At 45.8% G+C, this 18635-nt stretch overlaps 1 protein-coding gene across 3 annotated transcripts; it reads right to left on the reverse strand.

Annotated features, from left to right (window-relative positions):
- Nucleotides 1-1561: 1561 nt before the first annotated feature.
- On the reverse strand, nt 1562-13841 carry MSL1 (MSL complex subunit 1). Of its 3 annotated transcripts, XM_038547398.1 has the most exons (9): nt 12967-13838; nt 10282-10505; nt 8851-9233; nt 6901-6948; nt 6381-6445; nt 5681-5748; nt 5132-5256; nt 4888-4960; nt 1562-4094 (listed from the first exon to the last, which is right to left on the reverse strand). In XM_038547398.1, the coding sequence occupies exons 1-9, from the start codon at nt 13732-13734 to the stop codon at nt 4004-4006; spliced, it is 1845 nt and encodes a 614-aa protein (XP_038403326.1). In that variant the 5' UTR covers nt 13735-13838; the 3' UTR covers nt 1562-4003. The 3 variants fall into 3 exon arrangements, 2 of the variants coding, with proteins under 2 accessions (XP_038403326.1, XP_038403327.1); XM_038547399.1 differs by lacking the exon at nt 6901-6948 and having other exon boundaries at nt 12967-13840; XR_005364396.1 differs by lacking the exon at nt 5132-5256 and having other exon boundaries at nt 4026-4094; nt 12967-13841.
- Between the last annotated feature and the right edge of the window lie 4794 nt (nt 13842-18635).

Consider the following 18635-nt stretch of genomic DNA (forward strand, 5'->3'; position numbering starts at 1 on the left):
TTCTACCTACGTTTGAAGCAGATCATTTTACTGCATTCGTTTGCTCGGTAAAATCAGTCAAGGTAAACCTCTAAAGCTGTTGTGATGTATCAGATTTGCCACAGCAGCCCATTTGAAGCTAAAAGGTGAAGGAGAAAGCAATTGTTTGCAGTGAAGCTCGAGGACTTAGTGTTGCATCACTACCATGTTTTTGTTTTCTCATTTCCTCATCTTGTATCTTCCCACCCCAGCTATCACCTCTTCCAAAGTGCAGGCTGGTATGATGCCAGACTCAGCCAAGATTTTGGAACTGATTCTAAAAGAGATGATGATGGGAACAAGCGTTGGTTCAGTATCTTGACATGATTTCCTTCTTAAAGGTTACCAGACCGGTAGATGAGAGGAATGCTTGGGTTTTGGCAAGACATGGTCAACAATGAAAAAAAAAAGTCTTAATTTCTTTGGACCATAATAAATATACTCAAGATGCATAAGCTAAGTGATTAGCATACCTACAGGAGTGCACGTTATTGATATGTATCAAACAGAGAAAGGTCACTATGGCAAAGCACAGGATTCTGTCCTCTGTAGTATTTCTTAAAAACTACATGGCTAAAGATCTGATATTTACCAAATTTATAGACAATATGAAACTAGAAGCCAATCTGAATGCCTTCATAGATAGATTCAGGATCTAAAAGGATCTCAACTAGTTAAACAAGGGGCCAAATGTGACAACTTGTAAATCCAGCTCCAAAACCCAGCTGCCAGAGTTCAAATGGAGGATGTATGATTTAATAAGTGTTGGAAAGAAAGGAAGATCTGGAGGATCTTTTCTATCATAAGGTAAATTGATGCAAATGAAGCTGCCAAGTTTAGTGTCTAAATAAGGAAAGCGATAACCTGCCACTTTACCTTTCAGTTGTTTGGTCTGGGTTCAATTTTTAAATGAATACAAGCAATTTGTTCACTTAGAGGGAACTGAAAAATTCAAAATCCTTACTTTTGAGGAATAAATATAAGCTCTGTGAATGTTTACCATGAAGAAAAGATTTGACAGCCACAGCAATCTAACTATTCAAGAGACTATGAGGAACAGGAAGAATTGATTCTTTTTCATCACCCTGGAAGGCAAACCAAGAACCAATGGGTTGGAGTTACAAGTTAGATTTTACCAGTGAGGAAGGATTTTCTAACATTTAGGAAAAAATGCATAGAAAAAAATGAAATGTTGAAGCAGAAGCTGGACTTCATTTGTCTGGAATGCTGTCAAGGGGAAAATCATGCGTTATGGGTCAGACTAGATGACCTCTAAGGTCTTTTCAATTAGGAGGCTTTATTCATTTAGACACCAGGCACCAAGTATCCTGTCCTAGAATCTTGTTTTTAAAGTTGCCACTCACCATAGGTGTAAAGGAGAACACAGAACAAAGGGATGAAAAACATGTTGTGTTCATACACAAATAAAAGAGAAAATGATGTATTTTTCTATTTTGCAAAAATAGATTTCTATTTTTAATCTTTCAATATCTACCAGAACCGTTTAATGCTTCCCAATATATCTAATAAATTGAAGCGGAAGTTCAAAAATTAACAGCCACAATAGTTTATTTACAATTGAACTCTTTATAAGATATTTACAAGACAACCAATTTTACACATCAGAAATGGTATCAAAAGTATGAATTACAACACAGACAACAATATGAAATGGGCATAAAACAAAGCTGAAGTGGACAGACAAGCAATTTTTCTTTTTAATTTATTAACACTAGCTTAAACTTTGTTAAAGAAAGAAACAAAGAACTATGTTTTAGGAGAATTGCAGGGCCTTTGTTGAAGATTGAATTTCACAGTGTTGTATCCCATGTAGGGAAAAAATAAGACTAATTTTCCCCCCACACTCTAACACACTGTAATTTCGCTCTTGGGACTTTGCTAATCTACTCTCCAACCTCCTCAAAAAACCTCAATGCATCCAAATCAAAGGAGAACTGATCTAGAAGAGGGGACAATAAAATGAGCGGTCCTAGGTAGAGGGAGAACCAAGGAAATAGAATCCACTTATGTCTGGCCAGATAGCACCTCATGGATTCCTCTTAGTCTAGCTCAAGTTCAGAATCTGGGGAGTCTCCTGGATAGGGCACAAACACAAAGATTTAATTTGCTAACCCATATCCAAATTAGGAATCCGACAAATGCTGAAAACCAAGAAGAAACCGAGGAATCAAGGAACAACGTAAAGAGACACTGATTGGTCTTTTTTCTTCTTGGGCACATTATAAAGGAACATAACATAGGTCAGAGTAGGAAAGCCAAACAGCTTACCATATTAAAATGATGGAGAACAAAGAAAATCTGGCCCAGTTTTTCTAGAAATCTCTTTCCTCCCCTTAAGGTGTGAGATGAGAGCCCCTAGTGGAATAAGTCCTATTTCTCTCTACACTCTTGCTGCGATGAAGTTCACAGCAGGTTCCCTTGTGGAGAGCCCACTCTCCTAAGCAGATGGAGTTACAAATGAAAACCCATAGCCACACACACACACACACACACACACACACACACACAAAAGGAGAAATAAAAGCAGCAAGATCATCCAAGAATACTACATGTGCTGCCGGAATAATTCCTTTAAAAGTCAAACCCAGGGAGCACAGATCAACATGTCACAAAAATCTTTAGCAGTGGGAGGCCCCTGAGGAACTTTTCTTTTCTTCCCACAATGGTATCCCCATTTTCTCATGCTCCATTGATGGGCCGGCCACACACCCTACATACCTTGGCTTCTCCTCTAAAAGTGCTAATAATCTGGGGACATATTCTCTTCAAGGATAAAAGCCCCTACCTTCTAGGAGATTAGACCCCTACTTGTTTTCACACCATAGTCATAAAGACTAAACAAAGGCATTTCCTATATATTTAAGACCAGAGGTCTTGGCTCTATTTTCCTTCCAGATAGTTACAGGGATCTTACACTGAGACCAAAGTGGCCTGGAGTGCTGTCCTGAATTTTTTTTTAACAAAATGGGGGGAAAGGAGACCAAGATGATACACATACAAATCTATTTTTACAAAGTGAATGGAGAAGCTCATTAGGTACATCTGTTTGTTTCCAAGATGTAGACATTTGCCAGCCAAAGGAAGCACATATTTCCACATACACTCCCCCCACCTTCCCTAAATCTCTATCCCACCACCAAGAGCTCAGCTAAAAGAATAGAGCCCAACTAAGGAATACTTGAGAAGTGATGTGACACAAGAACATCTATACAGGCTCTGACATGCCATCCTCAAATGTCAACTGCTTTTGTTTAGAGTCATAACTTGCCCAAAACTAACCATCCCCATTCTCTTAAGGAGTAGGGGAAGAAATTCAGTTACCCATTAACTAAGAAAATAATCACAGCCAAACACCACTTCCCACACGGCTGTATTACAGAATAGTTTTAAGAGAACATCTGCCAACTTTTTAATCTCTTTTCTACCCTGTGAAGATGACTTGCTTCATCACTTCACTTGTTATTCCTCATCTGGTCCTTAAGCTCATGGTGAGGTTTTTTTGTTTGTTTTGTTTTAGGGTAAACACCACTATACTCAATCTATAAGGAAGGGTATACCAGGGTGAGAAGAGTGCCATGCAGGCACAGCTCTAAAGGCAGGGGTTGCTTCATCTTCCACAAGTCTAACGAAGACAGCCCTTTTACCCCTTTAACATAGGCAAATGTATAGAAGCAGACACTTGAGGCTTCTGAATCTGCCATCCTACAGATTTAGCTTGAGAGCTCATTTCCCCAAAAAAGGAAAAGAAATCCCAATCACCCTCCATAATTCACAATTAGCCCAATGAAAGAGTTTTTGTGAAATCAGAGTGATGAAAACAAAACCAAGATCAAGGGAGTATGGAAGGGCATTATCAGCGAATGATAACATACATGAGGACATAGGTCACATATACAGGTCTCTGCCATTCTCTGGGAATGGCATGCTACAACTATCTGAAGACAGAAGGTTCTTGCCAGTCCAGCTATTTCCTACACGTCCGGTGAGGTGTTTGCTTCTTCTGGATCTCCAGCCTGCATCGGCTACGCTCATCCAACCAGGGCAGCTCAAAATTCCTGGCAAAAAAAAAAAAAAAAAAAAAAAAAGGGTAAGGAAATCAACTTGGAAGACTAGAAGGGATTCAGTGTGGACAAAAGATTAACTCTTAAAAAAGATATTATGCCCCTCACCACCCCTAACCCTGACTCCCAAGTTCCAAATTTGAAATGTCCTTCTTGTCTCAAAGCCAGAGAAACAGTGTGCTATTAAAGTGACTAAATAGGGATTCCTGGGTGGCGCAGCGGTTTGGCGCCTGCCTTTGGCCCAGGGCGCGATCCTGGAGACCCGGGATCGAATCCCACGTCAGGCTCCCAGTGCATGGAGCCTGCTTCTCCCTCTGCCTGTGTCTCTGCCTCTCTCTCTATCATAAATAAATAAAAAATTAAAAAAATAAAAAATTAAAAATAAAGTGACTAAATAATCTATTTCTAACTCAAAAAGCAATCCTTTTAATTATTTTATCACTACAAGAGCCAGTTGCTCAGATAGCTTCACTTCTGTCCAAGAGCCATGGCCTAAGCTACCTGTTCCACCTTATATCTAGGCTTTCATGAGGTTAAAGTACAGGCCAGGGCAGCCTGGGTGGCTCAGCGGTTTGGCGCTGCCTTCAGTCCAGGGCATGATCCTGGAGTCCCGGGAACGAGTCCCACGTTGGGCTCCCTGCATGGAGCCTGCTTCTCCCTCTGCCTGTGTCTCTGCCCCCTGCCCCCCCCGTGTCTCTCATGAATAAATAAATAAAATCTTAAAAAAAAAAAAAAATACAGGCTACCTGAGACAGAAGAGAGGGGAAAAAAACACCTTTATACTTACTGTGGAGTTAATTTGGGTAATGGTCGTCCAAATGCTACAACAGGCAAGAAGGGGGTAATCATCAAACTTTCAACTATGGAAAAAAGCCAAATGGGACTTTATTAGTAACACAGAGGGGAACTGTCTAGCAACTACACCTGCTCCAAAATGCTGTTCACTCATTCAGAGCAGGTTGTACCCTGGGGGGGCCTTGCACCCTTTTTCTTCTTCGAAAAACCTACTCTCTAAGATAGACAAAACTTACCATCATCTGGCTCAGGGAAAAATGAGGTAACCTCAGGCTCAGATTCCTGAATTCCTTTCTTTTTATACATTCTGAGCTGCAGTCGTTGTAAAATTCTTTGTTCCCTGATCCTCTGAATATCCCATCTAGGAAAAATAAACCAGACAAACAAAACAAAACAAACAAACCCAGTATTACTGAAAACTTGCTCTATAAAAGCAACTAACACAATCCAGACACTAGGGAGACCTGTGCTGACTCTTTTCAATGGGGTGGGGAGGTCGGGGATGGTAAAGTGAACGGTCTGCCTGGTCAGGAAAGAGCTGTTTAGGTCTAGCAGTCCAAATCATGTGCTGATGTTCCACAGACAGTGGAAATGAAGAAGACCATACACAAAGAAAAAAAAGCCAAACATTTTTACTTACAACTACCAATTCAAACTAAGCTACTCAACCAATTGGGATGGCAGTAATTTAAGAGTGTATAGCGCTCCAGGACTTTTCACAGCATAGGCGAGAGAGGTCAGGGTCCTAGGGCTCAGTTGTTCCAGGATGGTTTCTCTAGCCTCACCTTTTCCTTCTCTTCTCATCCAGCTCCAGTTTTGCATGCCGCTTCGAAAACACACTGTCATCCAGGTTCTGCGTAAAGAACAGCAGCTGATAAACTATTTATTACCACGTGACACATGTATATACGAACTCATTTCCAGCTTCCAGGAATGTAAAATCTTTTCCCTGTAGATCCCACCTGAGTCTGTGAGTTCTATAGATGTCATGGGAACCTCCTGGTAACAGAATCAACAAAACACACATATTCTTCTTCCCACACCCACCCTTGTAGACTGTCCAAATTTTAAAATTATTTCCTTAAGTTTCCAACGTGAAAATCATGTCAAACTGAAACAACCCCTAAAAATGCCATAAACCCTCCCTACCTCCATGCTTTGCCAGAGTCTCAATTTTAAGAGTCAAATGAGTTTGGAATATATAATTTTGCTGCTGAGTAGCACATGCTAACTTTTTTACTTAGCAGGAAATCTCATTTTGTTTTGAACGCTCCCTATTTCTTTTTGAACAGACCATTTAGCCACTCTGAAACTCAGTTTTCTCTTCTATATAAACAAAAGAGTTGGGCTAGGTAATTGTTCAAGTTCCCTTCTGGCTTTAGAGTTATTTAACTCATCCATCCAATTACTATGACACATTCAAGTTAAACCTCCATTTCTACTCTGTCCATCACTCCCCTCTACTGACAGGTCTTGGGTACCTACCTCCAAAAGGTCTGAAGGATTTGGGTCCCTTAGAGGCTCTACTGAGTGGTCCCTCCAAGAAGGAACTGAAAAAAAAAAAAAGAAAGAAAAAGAAAGGGAGGAGGGGTGGAACCACCCTTAAATCCAAAGTCACACAACCCTCCTATAATTCACTAGGACAAGAGGTCTCTCCCCAGATAGGACAAAGTTACCAAGTGATAGGAATCCATTCTATGGCCTCGCCTGAAGCCATATTCAGTGTCCTCGCTATGGTATAAAAGAACCTAAAATGCCATTGCAGTCTGCCAGACACAGGATCAAAAAAACCCTAAGCCAATACCTGACAATTCATATAATGGATGCTATTGCAGTTCCTGAAAAACAACTGAAATTTGTAGTCATTTGGAAGTCTATAGTGTAATCATACACCGAGGAATCTCACTCTCCCACATCCAACTGATGGGGAATGCAGCTCCCAACCATCCACCATCCCACCAACCCCCACCCCAGGCCCAGCCAGCACAATTCCTATTCTACTCACCAGCCAAGACTGAAGTTTCTCCTGCAACACTTGATGGCATCAGACACCCTAAATAATGCAGGAAAGAAGAATCATCTCAGTGTAAAAAGAAAAAAAGCCCATACCCAAAATGGAGGAAAGGATCATCACTGAAGTTCTCACTAGGAAGCCATTTTGGTTTTTTTGAGTTGTTCTTTTGAGAATTTCTCTCTGGGGGAGGGGAAGAGGGAACAACAGACAAAAGAAAAGAAAATAAGCCCACCACTTTTTTTTTTACACTGAGACGACTTCTTTTCTTCATTATTTAGGGTGGTTTCCCTGCAACAGTTGATGGCCAAGGATATCAAACCTTAAACTCAGAACATGGCAGGTGAGTAAAAGTTGACCCTATTTTTCAAATAAAAGATCAGTGTTCTCAAAACTTACATATGTAGTCTTCTTAAACAGCTCCCTCCTCCCTCCAAACAAACTACCTTGCTGGTCCAGCCTGAACAACATGCACAAAGACTTTGGCTTCCTTAGAACAAGCCATTGAGCTTCCTCTTGAGATAGGATAAGGATTCACACATTTATTCACAACTCAGGCTCCTCAAAGGGCCGGGATCCCCCCAATCAGACTCTTTCTGTACTGCTATGCCCCCACAATCTCAGAGGTGTTTGAAATTTTCTGTACTAGGGCAGAGAGGGTTTTCAAAACAGCCAGTCAAACAGAACAGCTCTGGACCAAGCCATTTCCCAATCCCGGATGGGAAGTTGCTTCATGGTTTCTCTTAAGTTGTTACACAGCATTGCCATGGCAGCAAGAAGGTTAACCATTAAGGATGAACCTGTTCAACTGACTGAACCAACAAAAAACCTGAACCTAGATCAGGATCCTGGTCTAGCTCATGTACTCAAGTGTGAGGCCTAATGAATTTTAGATAGTTAAGAAGAGTAATCTATCTTCCCCACTTAATTTTTTCACCAGAACAGCCAAACAAAGCCTGGAGAATGCTCTTGTCTTATTGGGATGGATTCCCATCCCCATTCCTGCTAGGGCAAGACACAGTGGTAGAAACTCGGGGCTGTGGCTCTATTCAAGAAGGCTTCCCCCACCATCACCCCGGAGTACCCGCAGTGACCGTCACCGACTAACATTACACAATTGAAGGCACATTGCAGTTACTGGTTGATGTAGGAGATAGGGGAGCATCTCTGTGTGGAAGCCATGAAGAAAAAAAAGGGAATGAAGACCAAGGTCCCACATCCCACACCCTCCCCAAGCAGCTCAGATATCCCAAGATAGTCCTTATTGTTTGAAAAATAGTTTGTAGACCATTTTATTTAAATATATGAACAACCAATGGGCTACTGCAATCCAAGTAAACTCTTCACATTTAGAACCTTTGTGAAGTATAGTGAGATAAAGTAAGACTGTTGGGTCTTTGGCAGATTCCTCCTGCCCCCCAGACCGGGACATAGAGATACAGATAAATGTTTATATAGTTAAAGAGCGGAGGCCCAGGTGAAATTCCCCACCCCAAGCTGGCTCCCCAACCGAAAAATTACCATTGGCCCCTGAGAACACCCAAAGACCACCCTCCCAGGTTTCACACAATATCAATTGCAGGAACAGTCGTGCATGGCAAAGTATAAGTTCTATGCATTTCACAGCACAGAAAACCCTTCTTTCAGAGGGCATGCAAGTTGCCGGAGATTACACCCCCAAGTCTGGTGCTCTTGTGATGAGCAACTTACTGGCAAACACATCTCCCAGTGGTGTAAGCAGGCAAATACATTGAGCACATTTTGCTGTAATTCCATCTATTTGCAATGCCTGCACAGTGTCTGTCTCTGGCTGTTAACTTACTCATTCTTGACAGAACTCTGCTTTATTGATTGCACTTTTTTAAAAATGCCAAGGGCATTTTCACACTTGTTAGCTTGACCGCCACCACTAGGGTATAAGAGCAAGTGTTCTCTATGCCTTACTTGCTACAGTCTCCTCCTTCTTTGGAGAGGATTCCCGTAATGGTAACGGTGATGGGGGAGGCTGGTGCCAACGACACAAATACATTTCTGTGGTGGAAAGGTACGGCAAATCTTCTATCTCACTTGAGAAGGCTTTCTCCTTGGGGTGGGTGCTGGGTCCCTTCTGGGGAGTGGAGAGTCTTGGCGGGGTGTCCACTGAAGACCGGGGCTTTTCTGGAGTTTCTTGGCTCCTCAATTCACGTTTACAAACAGTTTCAGATAAGGAACCACAGGGTTCCTCTTTAATGGGAGAGTGCTTAGGAGTTTTTGTTTTGACTTTTGAAAATTCAGGAGCCAGCTTTTTAACAGGAATCTTTCTTTCTGTACTTCCAAATGGGGATTTCCTATTAGATAGGGAAGAAAACATTATAAAATGTATTGACTCTTGAATAAAATCTAATTTGATTACATTTGGGAGCAAGAGAATAAACACGTTCAGGTATCTAAATATCTCAACATCTGGCTCAGTTGGCAGTCACAAGCAAGAACAATCTCATGCTTACCAGTATAACAGGCTCTCAGTTAAGTGTTTGTTGAACAAGTGAGTTTCCATGGTTAAGAATCTCTAATAGTATCTTATTGTCTACTAAATCTAAAAAGGTTCCTATTTTATTCAAGACCCTTTAGCTAACATGAGGTGCCACTACTCTGTGGCCTATGTCATTCCTCTCAACCAGAGCCCAGTCTCTTATTTTTTTCCCCAATTCTAAACCATGTTAATTATAATCTCTACTTCTTTTTTCTTGCTACCTGCTGGCTTTCCTTCTCCCACCAATCTCCTCCCCCAACTCCCATTCCTAGAATGCCACCTCCTTTCCTTTTTACCAACCTAAATTCTAAACTTCTTTTTCAAGATCCATCTCCTCCTTAAAAGCTTTACTAGTCTACCTCAGAATAATCTTTAATGTATCTGAATCTTGTAAAACTTAATTTATATCACTGTTGTCTACGTTTGTATGTTTTATTGCAGTCGAATTCCAAGTTTGCAAAATTTATGCCACCTTTATAGCTATAGACTGACTAATATCTTTGGGTCCAAGGACAGTTAGATCTCACTTCTTTGTCCAATACTACTTAACACAATGAAGGAATTTAACACTTCCTAACTTGACGTGAACTGCTATAGTTTTCTTTAAGAAGCTCAGCTGTCACATTTGCTGCCCATTCTCTTTATGATGTGATGTACTCTACATTCTGTAATGACCACAATGTTCCTAACAGATTTTTATAACCTACAAGAACATTTCAAGATAGTTTCTCAGCATGGGAGACCTCATAATTCAGGATATGGCTGTATTAAAACTAATTCATAAATCCCAATCCCCTACTCTCAGTCACTGGAAACACATGTCCTCATCATGTCCAGACAGCATAACAAAGTTATTAGCACACCTTTTGTGTCCCTTTCCACTCCGCCCACAAGAGAAAGGCTTGGAAGGCAGAGTCTGGGATGTCTCGGAAAGCTCCGGCTGGCACTCCAGTTTAATTTTCTCGGATAGCTCCGTTTCCTCTCTTTCTTCAGTTTCATAGCCCTGAAACAGCTTGTGCCTTTCTTTCTCGTTATCCTTCTTTACCAGCTGCATCCGCCTTTCCATACGTTCAATCCGAGCAAGGAGCTAAAAGAGAGAGTGCCAAAATGCAGACTTAAAACACAAAAAATTACACCCAGGTACTTAGCCCCATTTAGGCATTAGTATGGTCTTCTGCCTCTTTCCATGGACCACAGCAATTCAATTTCTTTCTAATAGACAGCCATCCATCTGAATAGTTTTCCTTAAACGTAATAGAGAAAGCAAGGTACTCTGCTTAATTTTAGGGCTAAACTAGTTGAGGAGGAACATGGGAGAATTTGTAGTTCATTCTTTTGAAAGAAGATTCTCTTCTCTGGGAGGGGCTACAACATGCCTTTCAAATGGCATGGTCTCTGCTACTGCTAACCATGTGGCTCCAAGTCAGTTTGGGAGTTTCCAGAATTAACCTTATGTTCTTTTAGCAGGCCCTAAGTTTCTCTAACTCCTATCCTCTCTTTCACTCCAAAATGCTATACACGGGGGCAAAGTCCAAACAGTATATTGAGAAGGAATTAAAAGCTCACAGTCACAGTGCCACAAGGGATTGCAGTCTTATTTGAAAGGGGTGTGCAGGGCATTTAAAAAATGAACACTCAATTTGGAAGAATTGTAACAGTAACCAGTACCCATAATCCCATTGATCGAGAAATATGCAAATTCCTTTGCATTTAAGAAAACGAGAAAAATCTACTTTTATCTAAATATTAATTCATAGTCTTTTAACTTTAATTAAAGGAGAACTACATAATCAAACAGAAAATGGACGTCTATTATCAATGAAAACTCCACATTAAAACGTTCTGAGAAAAGGTGCCAACTACACCAAGTAAAACAATGTAGTAAGAATTTCATTTGGATAGATAGCAACATCAACGTTGTCTTCATTATATCTACTCAGCTGCAGAGATTTCAGTAGAGGCCAAACAACAACTGGAATAAGAGAAACAAGCTTAAGCAACGCTAAGACTGCAATACACAACAAAACAGTGAATGCCAAGTTCGGACTGATACTCTATCCTTATCTCACCCCACTTTTCCTCCCTAGGAAAGTCTGCAAAGGGGCCATTACCTTAGGAACTGAGCATAAACCTCCACAATCAGCAGAGAGCCCCCCCTGTCAGCCATACTCTCATTTCATCTTCTGTTTTGATTCACAGCCTTAACAATACTTAACCATGGTTTGTGGGTTACATTTCCTTGATTTCTTCTCCTCCACTGGTCCTTCTCTTCCCGCCTCCCCCCCCCCCATGTATGGATATGATGTGTTGTAATTACAGTACCATCACACCCCTAGACTGCAGTACAGTAGCTGAGCAGTGCCACCACCATGTTGAGTAACTTCCACAAATCAACACCATGAGATATTTTGATGAGACCTGCCCCAGCTCCCATTCCACCTTGCAGAATGCATTCTCCAATAAAACAGCCGATGCCTGATGTGATTCATTTGTAAAGCAAACAAAATGAATAGCCCTCTGCTCCGTTGCTCAGCCCTTGGCGCACACAACGCCAGAGAGAGAGAGAGAGAGAGAGAAAGAGAGAGAGACAGAGACTGCTGCAGCCTGAACACAACAATTGTAGAAACCATGTTTATTTTTAGGCAGCTGTAAGGTATGCTAGCACAGTAATACCCCCCACACACACACATATACACACACACAGCTTTCCTGATATCTGAAAGAGTATGTTTTAATGCATAAGGTGCTCTTGGCTAATGCTGCAGTAACGAGCCTATACAGTCATGTTCCTCAGAAGTACAAAGAAATAAGAAATTACTGCCCTATTTCAAGATCCTAAAATAGGGATTTTTTGGGGGGAGGGGGGTGTATTTGATACATTTAATTAACTTTCCCCTGATGCCTTCAAATCTACAAGTCCTTATACAGCACGCTTATATACAAGGGAGCTGGTCAGTGGGTCATGTTTTATAACTCAGATTCTTATTAAAAACTGTCTGGAATCCAAAGCAGTGATTCTCTTCATATCATTTAAGAAAACTAAAATAGGATTCCACTGTGAATCACCTCTACCTCTCTGCCAATTAAAAGGCCTACTTGCCCTATCTAAAGATGCTAGAGCAGTGCAACAGCTGCTCTGTCCCTCTCCTCTAAGAATGCATTTCTAACGCAAAAGCTCTTCCATTTAACCCCTTCCATAAAGCCACCACATATGCATCCCACCTTTGCATAGTCAACCCTTCACAAATCAGGTCTTTTCCCACTCTCAACGTCTTTCCCACAAGTCTAGGGCTGTCATTTTAAATTAACCCCTTGGCACCCGAAACCTCCCCTCCCCCTCCCCCTAGGAGGCTGCCCTTTAACCCTTCCCTCCAACCCAACGTGTCTGTGAGCCTGGTTCCCAAGGACCCGACACTTAAGATACTCTTTGCTGGTGGCCAATCTCCTTACCCCTAACCAAGGGATACCTTAACCTCCTACAGCCCCCTTCCCCCGAGCATGCGCACAACTCGTTCTTCGTCCCGAACGCAGATTAACCCCTCCCGTACCGTGTCTCTCTCCGACTTCAGCTCCTCGATCTCCTTTTCCTTGGCCTGCAGCTGCTGCTGCTGCTGTTCGATGAGGTCCAATTGCAGCAGAAGGATCTGCTTGAGGCAGGCGGCCTGACTGGAGGCTCCCGAGCCGCCGCCACCCCCGAGAGGGCTCTTCCTCATACTCTTCCATCTGCCCTCGCTGGCCGCCAGGGTCCCGGCGGCGGCGGTGGGCGCGAGGGGTGGCGGCCCCGGCAGAGGTAGTGGTGGGGGTCCCGCCGGGTCCGAGGCGGTGGCAGCTGGGGGAGCCGCCCCACCCTTGTCCCCAGCCCAGGGCGTAGGCTCTTTGGCCGCCGCCACGAGAGAGCCCGTCTGAATGGGCAGCACCGCCTGATACTTGGGTCGGGGACTGCAGCCGGCGCCCGCGGCCGCTGGCTCCCCCCCAACGCCGGCTTGTTTGGTGGCCGGGGGCGGACAAGGCAAGGGCACCGAGCCGCCCCAGCTCTCTTCCTGCTGCCCGGGGGCCGCCCCGGCCGGGAGCAACAAGCCGCGGCCCTTGCCGCCGCAGCCGGCCGGGGAGGGCGCGGGGCTCCCGCCCTGGGAGGAGGCCAGCGGGGGCCCCGGCTCCTTGAGCTTACGGTGCCGGGGGAGGAAGTGGGCTTCGGCCGCCCCGGGCTCGTCCTCAGGCCCGCCCAGCGCCGCAGCCCGCTCGTAGTCCAGTCGCTGCTCAGGGTTGCCGCCGGCAGGGGCCGCGGCCGCCTTGAACACTGCGGATCTCATGGTCATAGTGGTCCGGAGCGGCGCCGGGGACCGAGACGGAGGAGGGGGTGGGGAAGGGGCGAGGTGCGGGGGGTCGAGGACGGAGGAGGGGGAGGGGAGTTTGGCGGGCTCGCCTCAGCAGCGCGGCAGCAGGCCTCGGCTAGCGCGGCTCCTCCGGGGCCCGGGCGCCATCCCGCCGGCGTGCGGACAAGTGGAGGCCGCGGCTGAGGCCCGCCGCCGGCCCATGGGGGCCTCGCCGCCGCCTCTGCTGCCGCCGCCGCCGCCTTCGCCTCAGAGGCAGGAGCTCGCACCCAGCCGCCCCCGAGCTCATCCCCGGAGCTCGCTTCGGCCCCCCCTGGCCCGGCCGGGCCCGCCTCGTCTCCCCACCCCACACCCCCCCTTCCCCGCCCCGGCCCCCCGCCCCGGAGCTCGCCTCAGCCGCCCCGAGCCTCCATTTTCCCCCCGCTCCTCCTCCGGAGGGGGTGGGAGGGATGGGTCCGCCCAAAGCCCTCCTACTCCGGGAGGGGGTCTGTCGCCTCCCCCGGGGGGTCTCCGCGGCTCGGGGGCCCCCTCCCCCACAGGCACCCCCGGCGCCTCAGCGTTTCCCTTTAAAAAAACGGAGCCGCTCGCAGCCGCCACCGCCGCAGCCGCCACCGACCGGAGGGCGCATGCGCTGGGCGGGGAGCGGGCGGGAGCGAACCGGGAGCGGAGAGGAGGGAGGCGGGCCGCGCTATTGTGAAAGGGGCCGCCGCCGCCGCCTCGAGGGGGGCGGGGAGGGGGCCGCGGGGCCGCCGAGGGGAGGCCGGGGCTGAGGGGCGAGGACCGGGAAGCCCGCCGAGGAGCGGGGTGAAGGTGGGCTGCCGAGGGAGGGGGAGCCGGGGGAGGGTCCGGAGGAGGGAAGAAAGGGCGAGGGCGGCGGCGGGCCGGCGGGGGAATGCGGAGGCTCGCGGCGGGAAGGGGGCGCGGCGGGATGGAGCGCCGAGGAGGGCAGGGGGTCCGGAAGGCGGCGCGCCCTTGGCGGCGGGGACCGAGCGCTCCTCGGCCCGGGCCTGCGCGGGGCGGCCCCTTCCCCCGGCACCTTGGCCGCCGGCCCGCCCGGCCCTCGCCGGAGGGGCCCCGCGGCCCCGCAAACCTCCTGGACCGGAGTCAGGACTCGGGCTCCTGTCGGAGCCTGTGGGTGTTTCCTGGGGGTAGGATCCTAGCCCCTCCACCCCCTCCCGTCCGCAGCAGCCCCACTCTGGCCCGGGAGAGAATGAGGTTCTTTGTCTATAAGGGATCCAGACCAGAAACGGAGGGACCTCTGGTTCCCAGAGGGAGGAAAACCCATGATGTCTGCTGCCTTAGGGAGTTCTTGCCGCAAGCTCCCTGGAATGAAGCATTGCCAACTACCAACAGTTCCTTTTCCCAACGGCCACCTCCCCAGCCTTCTTAAGTCACTTCTAGCATCTGCTGGAGGTCCATGAAGGGTTGAAGAGAAAAAGAAAATCTCGGGAGGGACTTTTATTTTTATTTGTTTAAAGTTTATTTTTTCGTAATCTCTACACCCAACCTGGGGCTCGAACTCACGATCCTCCCCCCCCCCCCCCCCCCCCCCGAGATCAAGCGTCACCTGTGCCTCCACCGAATTCAGCCAGGCCCTCCGGGGATTTTTATCTTTACCGGGAATAGGAATATTTTAGGGTATTCTCTTATGTGGAGCATTTCTTCCTGTCTCACAATGTTCATGGTCTGTGTATGCGTCTCAATTTATCTTTTTTTAAGATTTTATTTATTTATTCATGAGAGACACAGAGAGAGAGGGAGGCAGAGACACAGGCAGAGGGAGAAGCAGGCTCCATGCAGGGAGCCCGACGTGGGATTCGATCCCAGACCTCCAGGATCATGCCCTGGGCTGAAGGCGGCGCTAAACCGCTGAGCCACCCAGGCTGCCCCTGTGTCTCCATTTCTTTTTCTTTTCTTTTTTTTTTTTTTTTGTGTGTGTGTCTCCATTTCCATGCAACTTTAGCCAACAAGTCCTCAGTTCCTCCAGGAAGAACTTTTATATAGTTTTGATTCATTTCCTTTTTCTGTTGAGGTGTATTTTTTTTTTTTCAATCCATATGAAGATGGAGCTGACTAACATTCTTTGACCTAATGTGGAAACCTCTGATTAAAACTGGGTCTCGGCATTGTTGGGCCCAAAGCATGAAGCGCTGGAAATTTTTATTTTTATTTTTTTTTAAGATTTTATTTATTCACAAGAGACGCACAGAGAGAGAGAGAGGCAGAGACACAGGCAGAGGGAGAAGCAGGCTCTATGCAGGGAGCCCGACGTGGGACTCCATCTGGGGACTCCAGGATCACACCCTGGGCCAAAGGCAGGCTCCAAACGGCTGAGCCACCCAGGGATCCCCAGCACTGGAAATTTTAAACAAGTGGGTGTCAATGTGTTAATCCAAGAGAACCCCATCCCTCTTTCCACCAGACCTATGGCCTAAGATCTGCAAGGGAAGTATCTGGGTTAGGGATACCAATAAAGGGGGTGGTGGGGGTGGTGGGAGGCCCAAGGAATATGGTAGTCTCTTTCAGTACCAAGACTTTTGATACCCTCTCTACACTGACAGCTCCCAAATTTATATCTTCATCACCTCATCACCTAATTCCAAAATTGTATATATCCAGTTGCCTAGGAGACATATCCACTTGGATGTCTAATCAGCATTTCAAACTAACATCTAAAATCACACTCCTGGGACGCCTGGGTGCCTCAGCCGTTTAGCGCTGCCTTCAGCCCAGGGCGCGATCCTGGGGACCCGGGTCTCACATCGGACTCCCTGCATGGAGCCTGCTTCTCCCTCTGCCTGTGTCTCTGCCTCCCTCTGTGTGTCTCTCATGAATAAACAAAATCCTTAAATAGATGATAGATAGATAGATAGATAGATAGATAGATAGATAGATAGATAGATAGATACCTAGGTGGCTCAGGGGTTGAGTGTCTGCCTTTGGTTCAGGGCGTGATCCCGGAGTCCTGAGATGGAGTCCCCCATCAGGCTCCCTGCATGGAGCCTGCTTCTTCCTCTGCCTATGTCTCTGCCTCTCTCTCTCTCTCTCTCATGAATAAATAAATAAAATTTAAAAAATAAAATCACACTCCTGAATTTCCCTCACCCAAACTCTGCTTCTACAACTTTCCTCTCTTTCTCTCTCACCCATATCCAGTCAATTTCCAGTCACATTGCCCTTTAAAGTGTATATCCAGAATCCACACCTTCACACACCTCCACAACTTCCACCTTGGTCTAAGTCATAGTCCTATTGCACTTTTTTTTATTGCTGTAACCTTGTAATTAGTCTCTCAGTTTCAACCTTTGCCTTCCTCCACTTAAGTTTGTTCTCAACATAGCAGCCATAGTGATCCTGATAAGATGTGAGTGAGATCATGGTCTTTCTCTACTCAAAACTGTCTTGTGGCTTCCTATCTTACTTGGTGGAAAAACAAAATCATTATTATGGCCTATAGGATCTGGCTCCCTGGCAGTGCTCTTTTACTTTGACTGCTACTCTTCTCCCCCTTATTCACTACCCTCCTTGCCACACTTGCCTCTTTGCTGTCCTCCCAATACATCTTGTATGTGTTGCTCAGGCCCTTTCGCTTGCTATTCCCTCTACTTGGATCACTCTTCTTTCTGATATCCACATGCCCTCCTCTCTCACTTCAGTTCTTTACTGAATATCATCTTTTCATCAGACGTTCTCTGGTCGCCTATGTAAACTCCCACCCTCCTCCAAACTCCCTCTCCTCCTTTTTTTTTTTTTAAGATTTTATTTATTGATTTGAGACAGAGACAGAGAGCACAAGCAGGGGGAGAGGCAGAGGGAAAAATAGACTCCTTGCTGAGCAAGGAGCCCGATACGGGGTGCGGGATTCAACCCCAGGACCCTGGGATCATGACCTGGGCTGAAGGCAGACACCCAACCAACTGAGCCACCCAGGCACCCTCCTCTCCTCCTTTCCTGTTTTATTTTTCTTCTTAGTACTTATTATCTTCTAATAATTTACTTTGTTTTCTCCCACTAGAATATAAGCTTCGTGTTTTGTTTACTGCTGTACCATCAGCACCTAGACCCATACCTGCACAAAGTTGACACTTAATATTCATTGAATGAATAAATGATCTATGTAGATATACTAAGAGAAAACCTCCTCCCTTGACCTTTAGCTTGGTTGAGAGTGATAGTCATAATGACATTAATACAATGTAAAAGGTAGTGAAACCTAGGGAAAAATAAAGTTGTCTTGGAGTACAGAGAAGATAGAATATACTGTCTAGAAGGAGTTGAGGAAGCGGCAACTGAGGTCTCAAAGGTTGAGACCATAGGAAGACATTTCAGATAGAAATGAGAACATAACAAAGGTGTGGGATAAAAGGACAGGTTGGAGTAAGTGAGAGAAGTTGGCTGAAGTTTAGCGTCAGCCAGAGTACAGGATAGTGGAGAGTATAGGGGATAAAGCAGATAAGGTGGGTTGAGAACAGATTATGAAAGTCCAGCTAAGAAATGTATAATTTATTATTATTAGCCAAAGTGAAACATCAAAGGATTTCCAGCAAAGCATAAAATGACCAGATTTGTTTTAGAAAGCTAATTTCAATATTTGTATCTATGCACTAAAGGCAGAAGGCCAATTTAAGGCTTTTAGTCCAAGGGTGAAAGGACAAGTGGTTAATCTAAGGTGCTTGTAGTATGTGGTCCTGCATCATCAGCACCACTGAGAGTTTGTTGGAAATGCAAATTCTTGGGCCTTACTCTAGACCTGATGAATCAAAAACATTGGGTGAGACTCAGCAGTTCATGTTTTAATTTTTTTAAGACTTTATTCATGAGAGAGAGAACAAGTAGAGGAGGAGGAAGAGGGAAAGGGAGAAGCAGGCTCTCTGCTCCCTGCTATG

Source organism: Canis lupus, chromosome 9 (genome assembly GCF_011100685.1).
Source record: "Canis lupus familiaris isolate Mischka breed German Shepherd chromosome 9, alternate assembly UU_Cfam_GSD_1.0, whole genome shotgun sequence".
Classification (NCBI taxonomy): Eukaryota; Metazoa; Chordata; class Mammalia; order Carnivora; family Canidae; genus Canis; species Canis lupus.

Excerpts from the sequence above, each read along its gene's own strand:
- MSL1 (XM_038547398.1), bottom strand. The coding sequence starts at position 13,734 with ATGACCATGAGATCCGCAGTGTTCAAGGCGGCCGCGGCCCCTGCCGGC. Across the intron at positions 6,949-8,850 it reads GAAGGAGGAGACTGTAGCAA|GGTGTCTGATGCCATCAAGT; the intron begins GTAAGGCATAGA and ends TGCATTATTTAG. Across the intron at positions 4,095-4,887 it reads TTACCCAAATTAACTCCACA|GAATTTTGAGCTGCCCTGGT; the intron begins GTAAGTATAAAG and ends TTTTTTTGCCAG.